The 25,745-nt window shown below is 36.2% G+C and overlaps 1 protein-coding gene across 1 annotated transcript in view; it reads right to left on the bottom strand.

Moving 5' to 3' along the window:
* Positions 1–639: 639 nt before the first annotated feature.
* Positions 640–25,745, bottom strand: part of RPS6KA6 (ribosomal protein S6 kinase A6) — a 201,726-nt gene continuing 176,620 nt past the window's right edge. The window contains exons 20-22 of the mRNA XM_081115464.1: positions 23,952–24,069; positions 3,404–3,544; positions 640–1,674 (exon numbers count right to left, since the gene is read on the bottom strand). Of these exons, the coding sequence (XP_080971590.1) occupies positions 1,549–1,674; positions 3,404–3,544; positions 23,952–24,069 (385 nt within the window). The 3' untranslated portion in view covers positions 640–1,548. The remainder of the gene's footprint in view (positions 1,675–3,403; positions 3,545–23,951; positions 24,070–25,745) is intronic.

The following is a 25,745-nucleotide window of genomic DNA, read 5'->3' as shown; positions in this document are numbered from 1 at the left end:
ACAAGTAGTTCACTTATATTCATTAAACAAAACTGTAATATCCTCCAGTTTACATTCATGTGTTCTTTCTATCAGTAGTAGTAGTAGTAGTAGTATTTTATTCAAAAACACAAAAAGATTCTTTAAAATTGTATCATTTAGAGAAAACAATACTTAATACACAGTGATTCTGAATCATAAAATTTAATAAGACCAGACCAATTTGGCTAGATTTCTTTCATAAATTTAAAATGTGTTCAAATTTTATGCAGATCATTCATATTACCTCCTATTTAAAATGCCAGTTTATCTTCTTGAAGTATAGCTATTATGTAGCATTGTCTAAAATTTACTGATATGCATTATACTATATCATCTGTGCTAAGCTCACAAGTTCACTACAGTAAAATTTCAACTATATTCCATAGAATTCAAGGTATACTACTATGATACACTGTAATTAAAAGCACATGGAAGTCCAAAAAACAACAGTGCAATTCATGATAAGGCGGGGGGGCGGGCACAGGATGACTAAATCCAACTGGTTTACTTGAAAGTCAGCTTACATAAAATCAAGGCCGTATGAACACCATGTACTTTATTTTCAAAGGCTTAGGTCACAACACCAATACAAAGCCTTTGGCTAAAAATTCTTCTTTTGTAGTACAATTCCATCAGAAGTGAACTTTACAGAAGCCTTTTGGAAACCTTTATTTCTAGACTGGAGACCCAATGCACAAAATTCATGCAAGAGTAGGCCTTCCTTCCCCAGGCTGCTGGCACCAGCTTCCCTCTGGCACCCGGGACCCAGGCTTCCCTCGCAGTCCTGGCTTCATCCTGAAGGATGTCTGGTCTAATTAGCATATTATGCTTTTATTATTATAGATGAAGCCACTTATGGATAATCTATAGGCCTGACTACACACATTATCTGTGATTTAATTCTTCTGTAAAAACTTTGGCACAAACCATATCAGGCGTTCACATATTAGCACAAATAAATTTTGCTCTGGCATCAAACTACTGTATCTACATTTTAGTAATTACAGAGTGGAGTTACTACCAAATGAATGGAGCCCTTTGGTTGTACACAGTAATGATCTTCTACAAATCACTTTCAATTTGTTCTTTTTTTTTTTAAATAAAAAAGGCCTATCCTTCAGGATCTTATGTCAAAAAATACTGAAATTGATTTGCATTATACTATTATATTTGCATCTTGATTATTGGTAATGATTCACCAAACCATTATTGTATGAAACCAGAAAAACTACTAAAGTAACTATTTAAAAGGAACTTTAGAAGTTAGTGTGCAGAGAAGCTGTTAGGACCTTGTAGATACCATTTATATACTTAAATAAATCTTGGACAGTACTGCAAAACAACATATTGTGAGTATTGTGGACCCGTGTATGTTTATTTTTTTAATTTTTTTGCCCCTAAATAAGAAGACTTAAACAGAATATTCAAGTAATGCAGCAGAAAACAATGCCTTTGATATAAGATTAGGCAAAAGCTACACATTTGCCTTTTCTCTTCATCCAGTTTGGCAGAGGAACACTGGAAATCTTACAAACCAGTTGAAGTCCTCTTTTTCATGCTCCGTCGCTGAGCTAAGCTTGAGGCAGCAACAGGCTCTAGGACTGGTTGGAAGGTCTTGTGAGTCAGTGCTGAATATGTGGCAACCACTGCTCCCTAAAATAATGAGAAATATCACAAACTGAGACATAATCTGTGAAGGTGAAAAAAAAAGAAACAAAACTTCCAAGTATATCATAAGAGATTTAACTACAACTTTTTTTTTTTTTTTTTTTTTTTTTTGCCTAGGAAAATAACTGAAAATATTTGACCTGCACATTGATGCTCTTTTGATGAATTAATACCTGATTACTTGTATATTTCTTATTTCAATAACAATGTGTTTTACAATGTATCATTGTATCAGTCTTTCATCACTAATTTAATTTGGTTTTACAAGTTTTTAACTTTTTTTTAATCTCAAAGGAAAGGGCAGGCAGGAAGAGATTAACCAAAAAAAGCTTATGTACATATATGCAGAGCCCATGGACACAGACAATAATGTGGTGAAGGCCTGGAGAGGGGACTGGAGTGGAGAGAAAGGGGTCAAAGGGGGGGAAAGGGGGACATATGTAATACTTTCAACAACAAAGATAAACTAAAAATAAATAAATTTTAATTTTAATAGGAATTGCACTTATTGTATATAAACGTAATATTCTTAAATACATAGTAAAAGATTACTACAGTCAGGCTAATCAGCATATCCTCATACCGGTATAGTTATTGTGTGTGTGTGTGCGTGTGTGTGTGTGTGCGTGTGATGAGAGTATCTGAAATCTACTCTTAGCAAATTTCAGTATTCAATATGGCACTATTATGCTGTACATTAGATCTCTAGAGTTATTCTTCCTGAATAACTTCAATGTTATATACTTTGGCCAACATCTCCTCATTTGCCCCTTCACCCTAGAAACCACCATTCTACTTTATGCTTCTACATATTTGACTTTTTTAGATTCCACACATACAAGAGATCATATGGCTTTTGTATTTCTATGTCTGGCTTATTTCACTTAATATCATGTCTTCCAGGTACACCATGCATATTGTTGTAAATGGCAGGATTTCCTTTTTTATTTTTTATTTATTTTTTATTTTTTAAAAATATATTTTATTGATTTTCCACAGAGAGGAAGGGAGAGAGATAGAGAGCTAGAAACATCGATGAGAGAGAAACATCGATCAGCCGCCTCCTGGACATCTCCCACCGGGGATATGCCCGCAACCAAGGCACATGCCCCCGACCAGAACCGAACCCGGGACCCCTCAGTCCGCAGGCCGACGCTCCATCCACTGAGCCAAACCGGCTCCGGCAGGATTTCCTTTTTAAAAGCTGAATAATATTCCATTGTATCTGTGTATATCACGACATCTTTATCATCAAAGAGTTATCTGTGCTACCTTGTTCCCTGTAGCATTATTCACAATAGTCAAGACATGGAAGCAACCTAAGTGTCCAAAAAGAGATGAATGTATAAATTACTAAAATTTAAAATCTAGGTTCAATGTCTATAGATATAGGAACATGTACCAGTGGTTATTAATTTAGAAACCAATAGCAATCTTTTTTTCCATATGAGATTTGCATTTATTCTACTCCTAGCCCTAGTTTTTTCTAAGAGCTAAGCAAATTATAATCAAGAAACTTGTATTTATCATCAGAAAGGCTATAGGCAAAATAAAGAAGAGACTATGGCTGTTATTTAGAAATAAATAGAACAAAACAAAACTATAAATAATCTTTAAAATATAGAAATACTTTAAAGTGATTACATAAGTGGTCATGAGTGAATGGCTTTATAAAGTATCAAGTATTTAGAAGATACATAAAAGTATGTTTTACCTTTATGACATATGATGTACCAATTCTATTTGGCTGATCATTTGGCAGCTGGTCTCTCTGGGTTATCCATGAGTGTTTTAATATTTGTTCTGTAGTGTACCGCTGATGTGGGTCCATATGTAGCATATGGGAAAGCAAATCCTAAATTAAATATGAAAATATATCAGTAAATTTTTTCGTAAATACATACAATTTCACATTTTCTCAAAATATAAGAGCATAATTATATTTTCAATCAGTTCGATCTAACTTACCCCTAGGGTAAACAGACCTGTACTCTGAACAGTTGATTGTCAAAAGAGAATTTTGAGATAGATTTTTCAATATACAGTATATCTTTACTTATTATTTTTAAATCAGAGAATACCAAATCTGTGGGACTGGTATGTTGTTAGAGAGGGAAAAGAAAAAATGTAAAGTAGCAGAAGTTATCCTGGAATGTGCTAAATGGTTAAGAGGAGAAGGGAACTATTGATCTTTCTTGGTAAGCTGGATCACAAAGTATAAGGGTATGTGTATATGGATACAGCATAGAAGGGAGGATTCCATTTGTTAATGCACCCAATAACTAATGATTTACTGAATAAAATAGTAAAGAAACTATAATATAAATCAAAGTATCGAAACTGACTGGTAGCATAATAGTGGTCAGAGTATCAAGTTTTTCATCAGAGTAACTAGTTGTGAATATGTTTATTTTATCTTTGATAATAAAAATTTTATAAAATAATATAACCTTATAGTGAAACACAATTTTAAATATATGAAATTATATGATAATTTTAAATAAACTTTTTGCCAAGCATATTTTAGAAAAAGAAGTAAGCTCTCCTTAAAAAGCATCTTCTAAAATAGAAACAAAATCATCATTTTGTAAACTTTTCATCAATAGCAGAAGCAGTGAAACTAAAAACTCTAAGGAGTAACATAATAATTTGAAGAATAATGTAATTGGTTTAATAATATAAGGGAGTAGAACAATCAACAAAAATCGATTGTAAAATGGACAGGTGGGCATAAATAAATGACAAATAATATAAAAATATAACAGTGATTACTTTAAAAGACAGACCTAAGTGATAATCAAAAAAATGATAAATGATAAATGTTCCAACGGTACAAGGACTTCTTCCTCTGGCCAAGATGGAATACCAGGGATTCACCAACCTGTTTGAAACAACTCTCTTACCCTCCTCCCCCCCCCCAACACACACACACACACACACACACACACACACACACACACACACACCATAAATATAGGACACAATAGCTTTCAAGAGGTCAAAGATTAGGAATGAAGGAGAGTGATCTTTAAAATACAGGAAAGAAATCAAGTAAGCCCTATGATTGCCCCAGCTTACCACCTTGAAGAGAGAATTTTCAAGCTGCTGAAAGATGAGAGAAACCCAGGAAGAGCCTGACATTTTCCCTCAGAGTTAGGAGAGACCAAGGAAGAGAGTGAGAGAGAGAGAGCAGGACTGACAACCAGAGAGGTGAGAATATCAGATAAAGAACTACAGAGATCTGTAGAGGGTCTCCCTCAACTATTCCGCAGATTACTGATAAATATATATATATATATATATATATATATATATATATATATATATATATATATTGGGGGAAACTAACAAAGGCAGTGGTAAGAACTTTATGAAAGGATTATAGAGAAATCAGAACTCATGCAAGTTGGAGTATATTGCCTGAGTTCTCACCAGCCAGACTTGAAAATCTCATAATTCATGCAGTATTTGTTAGAGTACTTACAAGTAACCTCCTTGAGTAGTGAGGAACCCTAGACTTAAAAAATGTATTAGAAGGAAGATTTAAAAACATTACATTGTTTCCCCTAACTTAACTGTGGCCCAGAATAAATCTTAAGAATATTTATATAAATAAAAAAGTGTCTAGGACCCACTGGGGTAAAATTCACTATGCCTAGCTTATTATCAAAAATTACCATTCATAGAAAAGAAAATGAAAAGAAAATGCATAATAAGGAGAAAAAAGTCAAACAAGCTCAGTTGGCGTGGCTCAGTGGTTTAGCATTGACCTATGAACCAGGAGATCCCGGTTGGATTCCCCTTCAGGGCACATGCACAGGTTGTGACCTTGATCTCCAGTGGGGACCTGCATGAGGCAGCTGATCAATGATTCTCACTCATCATTGATGTTTCTATCTCACTCTCACTCTCCTTCTCTCCCTGAAATCAATAACAATATATTTTAAAAAGAAAAAGTCAATCAAAATTGACCCACAAGCCCTGGCCAGTGTGTCTCGGGTGGTTGGAGCAGCATCCTATATACCGAAAAGTAGCAGGTTTGATTCCCAGTCAGGGCACATACCTGGATTGTGGGTTATATTTCTGTTCAGTGTGCATGTGTGTGGCAACCAATAGATGTTTCTCTCTCACTTATGTCTGTCTGTCTCTTTCTGTCTCTCCTTATCTCTCTCTCCCCCTTCCCCTCTAATTAAAACCAATAAGCATGAGAAATGTAAAAAACAACAATCCCATTTACTATAGAGCCAAAAAATTAAAGATACATGGGAATAAACTTAACTAAGGATGTAAAAGACCTGTACTTGGAAAATTTCAGGAAATTGAAAAAAGAGATAGAGGAAGACATAAACAAATGGGAGAACATACCATGTTCATGGATTGGTAGCATCAACATCATTAAAATGTCCATACTACCCAAAGAAATCTACAGATTCAATGCAATCCTCATTAAAATATCAACGGCATATTTCAAAGATCTAGAACAAGCACTCCAAAAATTCATCTGGAATAAAAAAAGACGCCGAATAGCCACAGCAATCCTGAGAAAGAAGAACAAAGTTGGAGGGATCACATTACCAGATATCAAGCTATATTACCAAGCCACTGTTCTCAAAACTGCCTGGTACTGGCACAAGAACAGACATATAGACCAGTGGAACAGAACAGAGAATGCAGAAATAGACCCATGCCATTATGCTCAATTTATATTTGACAAAGGAGGCAAGAGCTTACAATGGAGTCAAAACAGTCTCTTTAATAAATGGTGCTGGGAAATTTGGACAGATACATGCAAAAAATTGAAACTAGACCACCAACTTATACCATACACAAAAACAAACTCAAAATGGCTAAAGAACTTGAATGTAAGACAGGAAACCATAAAAATCCTACAAGACTCCATAGGCAGCAAAATAGCAGACGTATGTTGTAGCAATATCTTTATAGACACAGGTCCTAGGGCAATGAAGACTAAGGAGAAAATAAACAGACGTTACTACATCAAAATTAAAAGCTTCTACACAGCAAAAGAAACCATCAACAAAACAACAAGAAAGCCCACTGCATGGGAGAACATATTTGCCAATAATATTTTAGGTAAAGGTTTAATCTCCAAAATTTACAGAGAATTCATACAACTTAACAAAAGGAAGATAAATGATCCAATCAAAAACTGGTCAAAGGATCTAAATAGACACTTGTCAAAAGACAACATACCGAAGGCCCAGAGAGATATGAAAACATGCTCAGTCACTAATCATCTGAGAGATGCAAGTCAAAACAACAATGAAATACCATCTCACACCTGTCAGAATGGCTATCAACAAATCAACAAAGGACAAGTGCTGGAGAGGATGTGGAGGAAAAGGAACCCTCCTGCACTGCTGGTGGGAATGCTGACTGGTGCAGCCACTGTGGACAACAGTATGGAGTTTCCTGAAAAAATTAAAAATGGAACTCCCATTTGACCCAGTAATCCCACTTCTGGGACTATATCCCAAGAAAACAGAAACACTAATCAGAAAGGATATATGCACCACTATGTTCATAGCAGCACAATTTACAATAGCTAAGATTTGGAAACAGTCTAAGTGTCCATCAGCAGAGGAGTGGGTTAAAAAACTGTGGTACATCTACACAATGGAATACTATGCAGCTATTAAAAAGAAGAAACTTTTACCATTTGCAACAGCATGGATAGAACTGGAGAGCATTATTCTAAGCGAAATAATCCAGTTGGAGAAAGATAAATATCACATGATTGCACTCATATGTGGGATATAATAATCAACATAATTCGATGAACAAGAATAGATCCATCTAGAGACAAATAGTAGGGGAAGTGGGTTAGAGAGCAACCAAAGGACTTACATGCATGCATATTAGATTAACCAATGGACACAGACACTGGGGCGGTGGGGCTTGCCCAAGCTGGGAAGGGTTGGGGGAGGGGGTCAATTGGGGAAAAAAGAGACATATGTAAAACTTTAGACAATAAAAAAACAATAACAATAAGAATGTCCTCAGGTGAGAATTAAAAATTTTGCCCAACCAGCAAGTGTGGCTCAGGGATTGAGCATCAACCAAAGAATCAAGAGGTCACTGGTTTGATTCCCTGTCAGGGGTGCATGTCTGGGTTGCAGGCTTTACCCCCAGTAGGGGGCGTGCAGGAGGCAGCCAATAGATGATGTTTCTCATTGATGTTTATCTATCCCTCTCCCTTCCTTTCTCTCTCTAAAAGTAAATAAAAAACTAAATCTTTAAATACATAAATAAATAAATAAATAAATAAATAAATAAATAAATAAAATTGATCCATGCCTAACACATGTTAGAATCTGAAGGAAGGACACTAAAACATTTATAATTCCATTCCATATGTTCAAATATTAAGTAGAGACAAAGAAGATAAAAAAAGATGCAAATTGAACATCCTAAGTGCCCATCAGCATATCAGTGGATAAAAAACCTGTTAGATACCTCATCCACACAAAGGAATACTATGCAGCTGTAAAAACGAAAGACCTCTTACAACTTGCAACAGCATGCATGAGCCTGGAAAGTATTATGCTAAGCAAAATAAGCCAGTCAGAGAAAGATAAGTATCACATGATCTCTCATATGTGGAATCTAATGAACCAAATATACTGAGGATCAAAAATAGCCCCAGAATACTCTCTCCCTCCCTTTTTTTTGGGGGGGGAGGCAAGGCAACCTAAAAAATAGACCCAGAGACATAGAAGCATGAACAGACTGTTGAACCTCAGAGGGATGGCAGGGGAGGGTGAATGGGAAGATATCAACCAAAGAACTTGTATGCATATATGCATAACCTGTGGACACTGACGATGGGTTGGTGAGGGCCTGGTGGAGGAACGGGAGTGAGCTGGAAGAGGTTAATGGGGGGGAAAAGGAGGACCTATGTAATACTTTCAACAATAAAGATTTTTAAAAAAGAAGACATACAGCCGAAACCGGTTTGGCTCAGTGGATAGAGCGCCGGCCTGCGGACTGAAGGGTCCCGGGTTTGATTCCGGTCAAGGGCATGTGCCTGGGTTGCGGGCACATCCCCAGTGGGAGATGTGCAGGAGGCAGCTGATCGGTGTTTCTCTCTCATCGATGTTTCTGGCTCTCTATCCTTCTCCCTTCCCCTCTGTAAAATATCATCAATAAAATACATTAAAAAAAGAAGACTTACAAATGGTGAACAGATATATGAAATGATGCTCAACTTCACTAATTATTAGGGAAAAGCAAATCAAAACTACAATTATATAACTCCCTTACATGTGTTATGATGACTGTTATCAACAATATAAGTATCAACAAGTGTTGGAGACATTGTGGAGAAAAGGGAACCCTCATTCACTGCTGGTGGGAATGTAAATTGGTACAGCCGCTATGGAAACAGTATAGAGATTCCTAAAATAATTAAGAATAGAGCTACCATGTGACCCAAAAATCCTTCTTATGGGTATATCCCCCCCCCAAAAAAAATAGAAAATATCTATTCTCAAAAATATATGCACTCCTATGTTCATTGCAGCATTATTCGTGGAGACCAAGACATGGAAACAAATCATCCTTTAATAGATAATTGGATAAAGAAGATGTGGTACATATATACAATGAAATACTACTCAGCCATAAAAAATATAAAATACTGCCATTTGCAACAACATGGGTGGACCTTTAGAATATCACGCTAAGTGAAATAAGTAAGAAAAGTTAAGAACCAAATTATTTCACTCATATATAGGATATAAAACTGAAAGTAGCAAATGAACACACAAGAAAAACAAACAAAAACTCATAGACACATCACGTGCTCTCACTCATATGTGGAATCTAATGAACAAAATGATTTAATGAACAAAATAGATCCAGAGACATAGATGCATGGAACAGACTGTGGAATTTCAAAGGGAAGGCAGGGGAGGGTGGATGGATGGGAAGAGATCAACCAATGAACTTGTATGCATATATGCATAACCCATGGACACAGACAACTGGGTGGTGAAGGCCTGGGGTGGGGGTCAAGGGTGGGCTAGAAGTGTTAAATGGGGGGGGCAGGGGGACATATGTAGTACTTTCAAAAAATTTTTAAAACAAACAAACAAACAAACAAAATACACACACACACAAATCATAGACACAGACAACAGTATGGTAGTTACCACAGTGAATGGAGTAGGGGAGTAAAGGGTAAAGAGGGTCAAATGTATGGTTATAGAAAATGATCTGACTTTGGCTTATGGGCACACAATGCAATATGAAGATCCTGCATCATAAAAATATATACTTGAAACCTATATAATCTTATTGATATCGACGGCTAAACGGAAAGGAAGACTAAACAGGCATGGCGCTTAACGTGTTAACCAATGTCACCTCAATAAATTCAATAAAAAGAAAGAAAAAAACCCCAGAGTCAAGAGATAAGTGTTGAGAGGGCACAGAGAAACAAGAACTCTGTATACAGTTGATGGGGATGTAAATTGGTACAGCTACAATGCAAACCATTATGGAAACTCCTCAAAAAATTAAAAAAGATCTACCATTCAATCTAGCAATTCCACTTTTGCATGTGTAAGCAAAGGAAATGAAACAGAAGTTTGATGAGATATAAGTACTTCCATGTTTATTGCAGCATTATTCACAATCACCAAAATATGGAAGCAACATAAATGTTAATCAATGGAAAAATGGACAAAAATAATGTGGTATATACTTTATACACAATATAATTAATCAACCATGAGAAAGAAGGATATCCTGTCATTTGGGACAACAGGGATGGCCCTTGAGCACATTATACTAAGCGAGATAAGTCAGGCAGAGAAAGACAAGGTATGATAACACTTATATGTGGAATGAAAAAATCATGTAATCCCATTTGTTTACTTTGTCTTTTGTTTCCCTTGTCTGAGGAAATCAGAAAAAATATTGCTATGAGAAATGTCCAAGATTTTACTGCCTATGTTTTCTTCTAGTATATTTATGGTTTCAAGACTTACATTTATGTCTTTAATCCATTTTGAGTTTATTATTTTTTAAAAATACATTTTTATTTATTTCAGAGAGGAAGGGAGAGAGATATAGAGATAGAAACATTAATGATGATAGAGAATCATTGATCAGCTGCCTCCTGCAAGCCCCTATTGGGGATCAAGCCCACAACCCAGGCATGTGCCCTGATGGGGAATCAAACTGTGACCTCCTGGTCCATAGATCAATGCTCAACCACTGAACCACTCCAGCCAGGCAAGTTTATTCTTGTATAAGAAGGTCTAATTTCATTTTTTTACACATATCTGTCCAATTTTCCCAACACCACTTATTGAATAGAATATCTTTACCCAATTGTGTGTTTTTGTTTCCTTGGTGAAATATAAATTATCTATAAAGAACTGGATTATTTATGGACTCATTCGTCTGTTCCATTGATCTATATGGTTATTTTTATGCCAGTACCAGTTTGTTTTGATTACTATGGCTTTGTGGTATAGTTTGATATCAGGTATTATAATCCCTCCAACTTTGTACTTCTTTCTCAAGATTGCCATGGCTATTCATGGTCTTTGTCATTTCATATACATTTTTGGAATATTTGTTCTAGTTCTCAAATACATGCCATTGGTATCTTGATGGGAATGGCATTGAATCTATGATTGCTTTGGGTAGTATGGATATTTTAATGATGTTAATTCTTATATGTGGAACACATGAACACAGTATATTCTTCCACTTGCTTGTATCTTATTCAATTTATTTCTTCAGTGTTTTATAATTTTTGAAGTACAGTTCTTTTATATCCTTGTTTAAATTTATTCTCAGGTATTTTAATTTTTGAAGTGGCTGTGAATGGAATTGTTTCCTTAGTTTCTTTTTCTGGTAGTTCATTAGTTATGTATAAAAAGGCAACTGATTTGGATATGTATTTTGTATCCTGTTACTTTGCTAAATTCATTTATCAGCTCTAGTAGTGTTTTGGTGGAGTATTTAGAGTTTTCTATATAAAATATTATGCCATCTGCAAAATAAAAAGCTTTTGCAAAGCAAAGGAAACCATCAACAAAATGAATCCACTGAATAGGGGAACATATTCCTTGAGACATCTGATAAGGCGTTAATATAAAAAACTTACAAAGAACTTATAAAATCCAATACCAAAAAACTCAAATAATCCAATTATAAAATGGGTAAAGGACCTGAATAGATACTTCTCTAAAAAGGATATGCTGATGGACAATAGATATGAAAAGATACTCAACTTCACTAGTCATCAGAGAAGTGTAAATTAAGACCACAATGATATATCAACTCACACCTGTCAGAATGACTATCATTGATAAATCAACACACAAGTGTTGGCAAGGAGGTAAAGAAAAGGGAATCCTCATGAACGGTTGATGGAAATGCAGGTTGGTGCAGACACTGTGGAAAGCAGGACAGAGATACCTCAAAAAATGAAAAGTGGAACTGCCTTATGATCCAATAATTCCAATTCTGGGAATTTATTCAAAGAAACCCAAACCAATAATCTGAAAGAATATATGTACCACTATGTCCACAATAGCCAAGATTTGGAAGCAGCTCAAGTGTCAATTAGTAGATGATTACATAAAATAGCTGTGGTACATTTACTCTATTGATTACTACTTGGCTGTGAAAAAGGAACTCTTACCCTTTGAGAAAGCATGGATGGACCTGGAGAGCATTGTGCTAAGTGAAATAAGCCAGTTAAAGACAAATACCATATGATTTCTCTCATGTGTGAAATCTAATGAACAAAATGAACTAATAAGGAACATAGAAACAGACTCATAATTTGGTTGGGGGTTGGGTTGAGGGAGTGGAGGGATTGAGCAAAAAATAAAACAAAGGAGAAAAAACTCATGGACATGGAGAAGAGTGTGGTAATTGCCAGGTGGAAGGAGTTTTGAGGGAGGTTTAGGAGCATATAGCAGGGATAAATGGTGATAGACAGAGACTTGACTTGGGGTGGTGAACACACAATACAATGTATAGATTATGTATTGTAGAATTGTGCAACTGAAATGTATAATTTTGTTAAGTAGTATCACCCCAATAAACTCATTAAAATGGAAAAAAATCAAGCCTACTAAAAAACAGAGTAAAATGATATTTAGCATGAGATAGGGGCTATGGGATAAGATGAATATTATTTAAGCAGACAACCTTGTAAAAAATAATAAATGAGCCATAGACTTATAATGCATAGTATAATGAATATAGATAATAATATTGTACCATAATTATATAATGTGATAAATATTGCTACTACATCAATCATATTACAAAGTATAAATATATCAAAATAACATGCTGTGTACCTTTTTAAAAATATATTTTATTGAATTTTTTACAGAGAAGGAGAGAGATAGAGAGTTAGAAACATCGATGAGATCGATCAGCTGCCTCCTGCACGCCCCCCAGTAGGGATGTGCCCGCAACCAAGGTACATGCCCTTGACCAGAATCGAACCTGGGACCCTTCAGTCCGCAGGCCGACGCTCTGTCCACTGAGCCAAACCGGTTTGGCACATGCTGTGTACCTTAACTTAAAAAATAAAACACAAGGTAGACAGACCTAGAGGGAATTATGTTAAGTAAAATACGTCATACAGATAAATACATATACCATATTATTTCACTTACATGTGAAGTCTAGAGAACAAAATAAATGAAGAAACAAAATAGAAACAGACTCATATATGCAAAGAATAGACTGATGGTTACAAGATGGGAGGGGTTTGGGAGACTGGGTGAAAAGGTGAAGGGATTAAGAAGTACAAGTTGGTAGTTACAAAATAGTCACGGATATATAAAGTACAGCATAAAGAATATAGTCAATAAATTGCAACAACAATGTATAAGGCCAGGTGGGTACTTGAAATATCTGGGGATCACTTTGTAAAGTATATGACTGATCACTATGCTGTATACCTGAAACCAATACGAATTAATATACAGTGTAAACAGTAATAGAAAAATTAAAAATAGTATTGTTTAGTACTTATGAGCCAGACTCTAACTATGTGGATGCATAGTCTTACTTACTATGTGACCTTGGGAATGATGCTTAACCTCTTTATGTCTCAGCTTGCACATCTATAAAGTGAATATAGTAATAGTATCTACCTCGGGGTTGTTATGTAGATTAAAAAGGTTAATATATGTAACACATAGTAAGTGTCCAGTAAGTGTAAGCTGTTAAGAATATATAAAGTGGTATGATAATCAGTATTAATCTTTGAATTTTCTGTTAGCAAATACAGACCCTCATGCATAAAATTCAAGGCATAGAAGTGTATTTCAATATTTATAGAGACCCATATTCTAAAATTATTTTTCATTCTCTCACCATTACTACCTTATCTTTCAATATTCCTTCAGCATCCTCAGGAAAGTGTTAGACCATTGATTTTTTTAAAGAAACTTTTCTGAGATATATAATATACCACAAAATGCATGTGTTTAAAGTTTATAATTTAATGTAATGAGATTTACCCACCAAGAAACAATCACCAAAATCGAGATTATCCCTAAGAGTTTAATTTTGGTTCCTTATAATTTTTGCTTTTTTCCCACATACCCCATTTAACTCAATATTTATTATTGAACTTTATATAATTAATGCAGCTTTCTTTTTAAGTAATATTTATCATGTGCACTCAGTAAGTGCTCAATATTTATGGCATTAAGTAAGCATTTGTGGAAAATATCAAAATCTTCATTTAAAAAATCAGGTTTTAATAATGAAGTGCAAAAATATCAAGTTTTATTATTTATTTATTGAAAAGCTAACTGAAATTATAAACAGTTAAAGTCAGGGTGGTCATATCATTTGTTATCCAAACCAGGGCACTTGAAAATGAAAAGTATAAACCAGGACTGTCCCAGGCAAACTGGGATGCATGTTCAACCCAGTTAAAGCAAAATGCTGAAATTACTTCAGGGGTAAAATTCAGCTAAGTTATGTAACACCAAGGTACTTTTATAAATGTTCCACTGATGTTTAAACATACAAAATGGTAAATTTATATTGGGGAAACAAAGGTTGATTTCCAAAAGCAAAGTGGATGCTCCTGAAATGAAAATGAAAATATGGCCATATTCTAAATGTTTACAATACATTATACTTATTGTTTCCTATGAAAGATTTCAACAGAATGCTGATTGGTTTATGCTAGCAAATGGTATCAATATTATGCTACTTTCTTTTAAAGAAATTTAAGTAATTTTAATGGAGCTTAATTTATCTTATTTATTTTTAACCTTCCTCAGAAATAAGTATCAAGATCTCTTTGACAGAAGGACAAGCAGATGCTGGGTGACAAATGAATGAGCTGCAGTGTCATTATCTTAAGTAATATTCACTGAATTTTCTTGATAGTTAAGAGGAAAATAAGCTTACCCACAGTTCACTAAAATCTGTCACTTCCATATGAATAAGTTTCCATTTTTTCAAAATGGATACAGTAATGCTGGCCAGTTTTAAAAAAGATACTGAGCTATGACAAGAATGATCACTTACATATAATCAGTTTGGTATTTAGTTAGATAACCTAATTGGAAGAAAACCACTATTAACAAAAAGGAGTGATGTAATTTAATCTAGATCTCAATGAATTCTTATTTTTTATACCCATTTTAAGTTAAAAGTAAAAGCTTGCAAAACTCCAAATTTGTTGAACACACATGAATACAGGAGAAGAGCAATTTCCTATTCTCACAGTACTCAAGTAGAAAGTTCAATTTAAGTTTATAAATTAGTGATTAATAATTCACCATTTAATCATGTGACCAAGATAAACCATTTTTATTATACTTATTACCAATTATACTGTAAGCATTTCATTTGGCTAAATGTGATACAATTCATATTTCCTCAGCATAAAAGACTGAGTTCCATATATACTTAACACTTTGTGCCTTGATCACAGGTAACAACAAATAATTTATTCCTTACTATAAAACTAAGAGCAGAATTCTAATTATTGAATTTGCCTGTGTATTTTCCAAGCTTACTTTATACATTGTAGTCTTTCCCCAATATATTTTGGCACAAGGCATTTGAAAGATATGGTACTAGAAGTTATAGGATTTCAATATAATGTTTTAACTGTAAAACTGTTCTGCAATACAGATTTTGTGAACAATACTAAGCGTAAGTTTACTGAATTTCCATATTATAGAAAAGAACTGAGTGAACAATATCAACTTTCCTTTGAGCTTTCTATCATTAAAGGGTTGGGTTATAGATCTTTATCTCCTCCATCCATTCACACAAGCCAAGATAATAAAGCTTTACTTCCTCTAGAGTATCTTCCCTAACATGTGGTAAACTGAAATGAATACTGGACCGATAATTAGTTCCAGCTCTGCCACTTATTAGTGTGTGACAATGGACAAGATAAATTCTATACACCTTAGTTTATCCATCTGCAAAATAATGGACCAGTTCCCTTCTAGGTCTGGAAGTCTGTGACTTATACATACATTAACAAACTACTCTTTATTAAAAGCAACTTCAATCCAAAAATGGAAAAGAAATACTTACATAAAATTTGAGTACTTATTTCAAATCTACAGTCATTTACAAGAAGACAATATTTATATTTATATAGTGGACAAAAGATTACTGTGTAAATTAACAATGCAAGGTATATATAAATAAAATACTAAATAAATATCTAATTACTACATTGTATACCTGAAACTAATATAATATTGTATGTTAACTGTAACTGAAAAATAAATTTAAAAAATAACCTAAAAAGATTATGTAGCTAATGGAAAAAGTATTAAAATAAGTATTCATTACTAGATGTGGAAAACAGTATGGAGTTTCCTCAAAAAAATTAAAAATGGAAAAGCCTTTTGACCCTGATATCCAACTTCTGGGAATGTATCTTAAGAATCCCAAAACACCAACCAGAAAGACTATATGCATCCCTATGTTCACTGCAGCATTATTTACAACAGCCAACATGCCCATGAGCAAATGAGAGGACAAAACATATGTGGTACATTTACACAATGGAATATTACATGACTTTAAAAAAGAAGGAACTTTTACCCTTTGTGACAGCATGGATGGATCAGGAGAATATTATGCTAAGTGAAATAAGCCAGTCACAGCAAGACAAATATCATATGATCTCACTAATATGTAGAATATAATGAACAAAATAAACTGACAAACAAAATGGAACAGATTGGCTGGTGCCCCAGGGGAGGGGAGTGTGGTTGACTGGATAAATAAGTTTAATGGATTATTTGCTCAAGAACATACATGTGAGATCCAAGATGGCAGCCGACAGGATGGCAGTGAGGAAGAGAGTGTGAGTGAGTGAAAGGGGAGTATGTGGGCATGTGGAGCATTTGTGTTTGTGTGTGAGTGAGGGGCAGTTATATTCCACAGGACTGTTGGGGACTGGTGGACCAGGCTCCCCTAGCCGGGCAGCCTCTGCTACCACTGCAATATCTCCTGGGGCATTTTGAGGGGTAAAGTGGCTGTGACTGGGAGCCCACCCTCACCTCCACCCAGGGAGACCTCAGACACCACCAAGGACCCTACAGCCACACTGGCCAGAGACCTGCTGCCTTGGCTGTGAACCCATGAACACCGAGACTCCACCTTCTCCAGCTGTGGGCTCCTAAAAAGTTTGTCCAGGGGGAGAAAAAATGGCAGCCAAATAGGCAGATGGGTCCTGTGCCTTCTCACGGAACAGGTAGAAGAAACAGCTGAATTGAATAACATCCACCCAGAATTGGCAAATTAAACACAGCTGGTAAGGCAATCCATGGCCTGAAAGGTCAGAGGACTCCTGGCGAACAGTAGGATTGGGGATCTGGGCTGGAGAGGGAGACATGCACAACTGGGACTAGAGGGTCAGAAGGAAACTGAGCTGTACCAAGTCCACGTCCCTTGGGGACACAGGTAACACTCAACTGTGGAAGGGGTCCACAGGGCTGCTGGCAGCGGGGGACTCTACATCTAAGTCCACAGCCATGGGAGGCTGTGCCCAGAAAGGCAGCCTGAAGTTCTGCATTGGCTGCGCAGTGCCAGGGGGAGAGAAACGTGCAGCAGCGTGGTTACTCTGTCATTCTATTTTCCTTGCTTTTACTTGCTAAACCCAGTACATAGGATCTTTCAATTACAAACACTCATCGAAGCTGCGGTGCAGGGGGAGGTGATTTTGTGGAGGCTGCAGAGCAAAGCAGGGAGAGGTGACCAAGAATCCAGCTCTGGGACAGTCTGGTCCCTCCAATCCTGAACAGACATTTTTCTCCCTATGACCAGGCTCCTCCTAGCAGCACAGCCGCACCCAGCCTTGAGCTCAGCAAGGAAACAAGGATTCTGAATACCCCTAGGGAGCCCTTGGGGACTGGGTTGAAGGGCCTTTGGTCCAGGAACCTAATACAGCAACACCACCACCTAGAGCCCTTGTCAGAAATAGAAGCTTGTGTAAATACAACTGAAAGCAGGCAGAAAAACAAAGATATGCAAATCAAAATCACAAAGAGGTACCATCTCACACCTGCCAGAATGGCTATCATCAACAAATCAACAAAGGACAAGCGCTGGAGAGGATGCAGAGAAAATGAACCTTCATGCACTGCTGGTGGGAATGCAGACTGGTGCAGCCACTGTGGAGAACAGTATGGAGATTCCTGAAAAAGTTAAAAATGGAACTGCCATTTGACCCAGTAATCCCACTTTTAGGAATGTATCCTAAGAAAGTAGAAACACCAATCAGAAAGGACATATGTATCCCTATGTTCATAGCAGCACAGTTTACAATAGCTAAGATTTGGAAACAAGCTAAGTACCCATCATTAGATGAGTGGATTAGAAAACTGTGGTACATCTACACAATGGAATACTAAGCTTTTATAAAAAAAAGAAGGAACTTTAACCATTTGCAAAATCATGAATGGACATGGGAGCATTATGCTAAGGGAAATAAGGCACTAGGAGAAAGATAAATATCACATGATCTCACTCCTATGTGGGATATAATAATCAATGTAATTTGATTTACAAAAATAGATCCAGAGACAAGGAAACACTGGACAGACCACCCAACTTCAGAGAGAAGGCAGGGGAAGTCGGGGGTTGGAGAAGAACCAAAGGACTTGTATTGCATGCATATTAGCATAAGCAATGGGCACAGACACTGGGGTGGTGGGGGCTTGTCCTCACGGGTAGGAGTGGTGGTGGGGGGGTAAATCGGGGAAAAATGAGACATACTTTAAACAATAAAAAAGAACATATATGTATACCCTATTGAAATGGACACTAGTTTGATGAAGATCAAGGGAGGAGAGGCACAGGTGGGTGGAAGTGAGCCAAAGGGGGGAAGTGGGGGACACCTGTAAAAATGTTAACATTAAAATGTTCAATAAAATTATAAAATTAAAATTCTAATGTTGCTAATAACATTCTTTCCTTGGGGGGGACTTTAATTTTATATGTATTGTGTGATTTTTTTTTTTTACAACCTGAACATATCCATGTATTGCTTGTGTAATTAAAAATAATTAAAAATCTCTCATGGCTAAAAATAAGAAAACATAAAAATGAATATGACATTTAAAACCACCCCAGTGAGGAGATTAAAAATGTACACAAATGAATATATGACAAGGGAGAATGTAATAATAGCTCTAATAAAGCGCATAAAATGTTGTTATGGGTACACAGTAAGATAAAAAGTATTAATTATTCTTTTTTTTTGTAAGGAGGCAAGGGAAGAGCTGGTAATTAATTGTATATGTACTTGAAATAAGAAACATGTTACTTATTTTTAATAGTCTAAAATTTAGATAGACTAGTCTTCTAATTCATCAGGTGCTATTGTGTTTATTTTTAATATGGAGTGAAGCCATGGCGTTTTCATTGCTCTCTTGCCTCTTCTACTTTTACTTTGTTTGCCAGATTCTTCTCCTTGTCTCCACTTGTTTACAAAAGGGAAGCATAAATTCCAATGTTCTCTAAGCCTGGGTTTGGAGTTGAGGAGTTAGCTGAAACTATTGTAGCAATAAGATACACAAAGCTAACATGGCTTCCACTATGACCCCCACCATTTAACTGAATAAACAAAGTCTAGAAACTCTTTATGGACAGGAGGCATGTAGAAGCATCTTCTGTATGCTTCTGGTGGTGGTACTAACCAAGAGAAAGAAAAGTATTCAAAGGGAAATATAACTTGTAAGGAACTATAATTAAGTAAAACAATTGTTATTATATGACAGCATATACCGCAGAAAACTAAAAATATAAGCACAATTGGCATATAAATTCCTGTGTATTTCAGCATTTTATTCACTGTTGCCAGTTACATTTTTAAAGGAAAGCAAGAGGCACACACACACACACACACACACACACACACACACACACACACACTGGAATTGTTCCTTGTGAATATGTGGTTTTGTGATGCAGAAAAACAAAGATGGCTGACTAGAAAATACATAATGGTTCATGAATAATACTAGTAGTTTCAACCCCTTTACAAAGGGAAATAGGACAAATTATAAATAATTTGTGAATTCACAGAAATGGAATTTTGGAGTTAGAAGGAACCACAGGGAGAATTTAGTCTCCACATTGTGCAGATGAGAAAACTAAAGCAGCTAATTAGATCAAAATTAGCACTCAGTTCTGACTTCTAATCAGGTGCTCCTTCTACCACACCACACAGCACACCTGTGTTATTATGGCTAAGATCCAAACATAATCCCTTCTCTGTTTTTCTGTGGGCAATCACATTCTACAATGATCAGGATATGAGATTAACTCCATAATATACCCTACAGATTAACTAGTGTTCTTGAGACAATTAGGTTTTAACATTAGCAGATATTAAACATAAGCAATACCTTTTCTTCAAGTGTTTTCTACTTCAAATGAAGCTTAAAAGCCTCAAGGCCCTATAATACACATGCTGACAACCTTTGGGCTTTTGTTTTAAAAGTTAAAATTTTTAAATTAGAAAGGTAACAATCCATAGTCAAGAATTGACCATCCCCCCCTCCCAAATTAAATAAAGCCAGTTACTTTGAAACTTCACTAATACAGCAGCCACGAGTTACATGTGGCTATTAAGCACCTTTAAAATGTGGGTACTCTAAACTCAGATAAGCTGTAAGAATAAAATGCACACAAAATTTTGAGAGACTTAAAATGAACAAAGAATGTAAAATATTTTACTAATTTTTATGTTGATTAAATGTAAAATTATATTTTACCAGGTTAAATATATTGTTACTAAATTAATTTTACCATTTTCTTTTTGTTTTTTAATGTGGCTAACTAGAAATTTTAAAATCCCATATATGGCTTACATTATATTTTTATTGGACATCTCTAAGCCATCAATAATAAATATCTAGATGCTATTGATACAAAGTTTATATATTCTCTAAGAATATTTAATACTATAAAAACTGCTTATATAATCACTAGTCAATATCTGTAGTAAAGAAGAAATGACATAACAAACACACTATATACAGAAAGCAACTTTAATTGGCTTAAGTACACTTTTTTCTTCAGGATATTTACATTTTTATTTTTATTTTTTTGACTTTTAATTTCTTTATTGATTAAGGTATTACCTATGTTCTTATCACCCCATTACCCCCCCGCTCATACCATCAACCCGCCTGTTGTCTGTGTCCATTGGTTTGGCTTATATGCATGCATACAAGTCCTTTGGTTGATCTCTCCCCCTTACCCCCACTATCCCCTACCTTCCCTCTGAGGTTTGACGTTCTGATCGATGTTTCTGTCTCTGGATCTGTTTTTGTTCATCAGTTTATGTTGTTCTTCATTATCCATAAATGAGTGTGATCATGTGATATTTATCTTTCTCTGACTGGCTTATTTCACTTAGCATAATGCTCTCTTGTTCCATCCATGCTATTGCAAATGGTAAGAACTTTTTTTTTTTTTTTTACCACAGCATAGTATTCCATTGTGTAGCTGTGCCACAGTTTTTTAATCCACTCATCTGCTGATGGGCACTTAGGCTGTTTCCAAATATTAGCTATGGTAAATTGTGCTGCTATGAACATAGGGGTACATATACCCTTTCTGATTGGTGTTTCTGGTTTCTTGAGATATAATCCTAGAAGTGTGATCACTGGGTCAAATGGGAGTTCCATTTTTAGTTTTTTGAGGAAACTCCATACTGTTCTCCACAGTGGCTGCACCAGACTGCATTCCTACCAGCAGTGCACAAGGGTTTCTTTTTCTCCGCATCCTCTCCAGCACTTGTCGTTTGTTGATTTGTTGATGATAGCCATTCTGACAGGTGTGAGATGGTACCTCTTTGTAATTTTGATTTGCATCTCTTGGATGATTAGTGACTTTGAGTAGTTTTGGTTAATACTGAAACTGTTTTATATTCCCTGAACACATATAAACTAATAAAATAGGAATGTTGCCCAAAGAAGAAGCATGAGGAAAAAAAAGTCAGCCATTGTTTTGTTCAATCACTACATACATGTGAATTAACTTAAAAGCATATGCACCCCTATGTTCATAGCAGCACAATTTACAATAGCTAAGATTTGCAAACAGCCTAAGGGCCCATCAGCAGATGAGTGGATTAAAAAACTGTGGTACATCTACAGAATGGAATACTATCCTATCTAATAAATGAGAAACATGGTAATTGGCATATGACCGCTACCCTTCCCATTGGCTAATCAGGGCAATATGCAAATTAACTGCCAGCCAATATGGCGGCCGGCAGCCAGGAAGCTTAAAGCAAACATGAGGCTTGCTTGCTTCAGTGACGGAGGACTCCAACGTTCCCTGCCTGCCGCTGCCGGCCTCTGAGTTGCAACTCTAAGCAACTATGTTACAAATATAGAAGCTAAACAAAACCCCAGAAACCTGCTTTAGTCTCCGGGCTTCAGCCAGCAGGATCGCAACATTGTTTCAAATACAGAAGGTAAACAAAGGCCAGAAACATGCTTTCAGCAGTGGAGGCCTAAGAGCTGGAGCCTCAGAGCTAAAGCTGGCCCAGAATAAAAAAAAAGAAAAAAAGGAGCGTTTGTGAGCTTAAGTCACCCGCCAGCCTGAAAATAGCCCTCAGCCCATCACCCAGACTGGCCAGGCACCCCAGTAGGGATCCCCACCCTGGTCCAGGACACCCTTCAGGGCAAACCAGCTGGTCCCCACACGTGCACCAGGCCTCTATCCTATATAGTAAAAGGGTAATATGCCTCCCAGCACCGGGATCAGTGTGACAGGGGGCAGCGCCCAAACCCCCTGATCGCCCTGTGGCTCTGTGTGTGACAGGGGGTGGGGCCACAACCTCCCTATCCGTCCTGCTCTGTTTCTGACAGGGGAAGGAGCTCCAAACCCCTGATCAGCCCTGCTCTGTGCCTGATAGGGGGGAGCTCCCCAACCCCCTGAATGCCCTGCGGATCTGTGTGTGACAGGGTGTGGTGCCCCAACCCATAACCTCCCCATCAGCCCTGCCCTGAGTGTGACAGTGGCAGTGCCCCAACCCCCTGATCCGCTCTGCTCTGTGTGTGACAGGGGGCAGCGCCCCAACTCCCCAATCGGCCCTGCTCTGAGCCCGACCAGGGGCTGCACCTAGGGATTGGGCCTGCCCTCTGCCACCCGGGAGCAGGCCTAAGCCAGCAGGTTGTTATCTCCCGAGGGGTCCCAGACTGCGAGAGGGCACAGGCTGGGCTGAGGAACCCCCTTTCCCCCCGAGTGCACAAATTTTTTTGCACCGGGCCTCTAGTGTCAATATAAAAAAGAATGAACTTTTACCATTTGCAACAGCATGGATGGAACTGGAAAGCATTATGCTAAGTGAAATAAGCCATTTGGAGAAAGATAAATATCACATGATCTCACTCATATGTGGAATATAATGATCAACATAATCTGATGAACAAGAATAGGTCCAGAGACAATGGTCGGGGAAGGGGGTTAGAGAGCAACCAACATAATTGTATGCATGCATATTAGCATATCCAGTGCACACAGGCATTGAGGTGGTGGGGGCTTTCCTGGAATGGGAATGGCTGGGGGGGGGTTCAGTTGGGGAAAAAGAAGACAAATGTAAAACTTTAGACAATAAAAAATGAAAAAAAAATGCTGACATATAACACCATCATATACTTTGCACATGCACACTGGACTATAACTTAAAGATTTCAGCAATTTAAGATTAATGTAACAAACATATTTATAATTTATACCTTTGCTCCATCTGAAATATTGTCCCAGTTTCCACCACTCAAAGAGAACTTTCCATTGCCTATACGTAGCAGTATCTCTTCAGGAGTATCATTGGGGCCATTAGCAAACGGAGTATAGCTATTAATAAAATAGATTTTAATAAACATAGGGCCTACTATACATATGAAATACAACTGAAAGTGATGAGCATAAGACTACATGCAAATATTTAATCTAGCAAATTAGAATATTATCTATTAATTCCCTTCACTGTGCACATCAAATTTGATACTTCAAATAATGAACTTAATCCTAATTAATTATTTAATAAAATGAAGAATTTTGTCTATATCAAAGTCTTGTTGCCCTTGATCAGTTAATCCATGTAAAATAAAATAAATGTGGCTTTTCATGTAAAGTTAGTCTTAAAATCAGACTGCAATGAACATGCACATTTTGTATTCTCCCAGGCATAAGTCAACAAACCTGATATACCTACCATGAGGAAATTGTTAATATTATATATTCATAGAAATGCGTTTATTTTATTGATTCAAATTTATTCATTAACATTTTATAAATATTATCAGTGAAAACAGGTTAACAATAATTTCAATTAATGTCCATGAAAAAAACGTTAGTTAAATATTTATATCAGTATAACAAAAAACCCTCTAGAGCAGTGATGGCGAACCTTTTGAGCTCAGCATGTTAGCATTCTGAAAAACCCTAACTTAACTCTGGTGCCGTGTCACATATAGAAATTTTTTGATATTTGCAAGCATAATAAAAACAAAAGATTTATGTTTTTGATATTTTTTCATATATTTAAATGCCATTTAACAAAGAAAAATCAACCAAAAAAATGAATTCGTGTATCACCTCTGACACGCGTGATAGGTTCGCCATCACTGCTCCAGAGCATTAAAATTATTATGTGGATCAATATTAATGGAAAGGAAGAAAGATAAATACCTTGTATAATGTTAAAATAGCTTAAAATTAATTATAGAATGACAGAAAGTGATCAGTTTTGTACCATTTTAACAGATGAAACTGAAAATAGTATTCAAATTTAGGAATGAAAAGTCTTACTGTTAAAAAGTATGAGAAATTTGTCTTAACATGTTAATGTCTTAATTCCTCATGTAATAATTAAAGTTGATATAACACTAAACACACATATATACACTAACATTTATTTTTTGTTTATCATAAAGTAAATATTTGAAAGCAGCAATCCAGAAATGGTATCCCTTGTTTCATGTGAAAACTTTAGCTATTCTTAACTTTACCACTTACTTTGGGCTATAACTAAATAGTTTGCAGAATTTTACAATATATCTAAAAGTACATGGAGCCTAGCCAGCATGGTTCAGTGGTTGAGCCTCAACCTATGGGCCAGGAGGTCATGGTTCAATTCCAGGTCAGGGCACATGCCCTGGTTGTGGGCTGGATCCGCAGTGTTGGGTGTGCAGGAGGCAACCAATCATTGTTTCTATCTCATCATTGGTGTTTTTTATCTCCCTCTCTCTTCCTCTCTGAAGCCAATTAAAAAATATCTAAAACAATAATAAAATACATAGAATACAATGACATATGTAATGATCATCAAACCAATAAATAATTGTGTGATGATTTCATATGTATAAATCTTCTGTTATATCAAGCATATTTTAATTATACTAAATGCCTTCTCTAAAAAGTCAAACCTAAATACATAATAATCTTATCTAATAATAGACAAACATGGTAATTGACTGTACCTTCACTATGTCTCCCACTGGCTAATCAGCAAGATAGGAAAATTAACC

The sequence above is a fragment of the Myotis nattereri genome (assembly GCF_964212035.1).
Source record: "Myotis nattereri genome assembly, chromosome: X".
NCBI lineage: Eukaryota > Metazoa > Chordata > Mammalia > Chiroptera > Vespertilionidae > Myotis > Myotis nattereri.
This window is presented reverse-complemented; position numbering and strand designations above follow the sequence as displayed.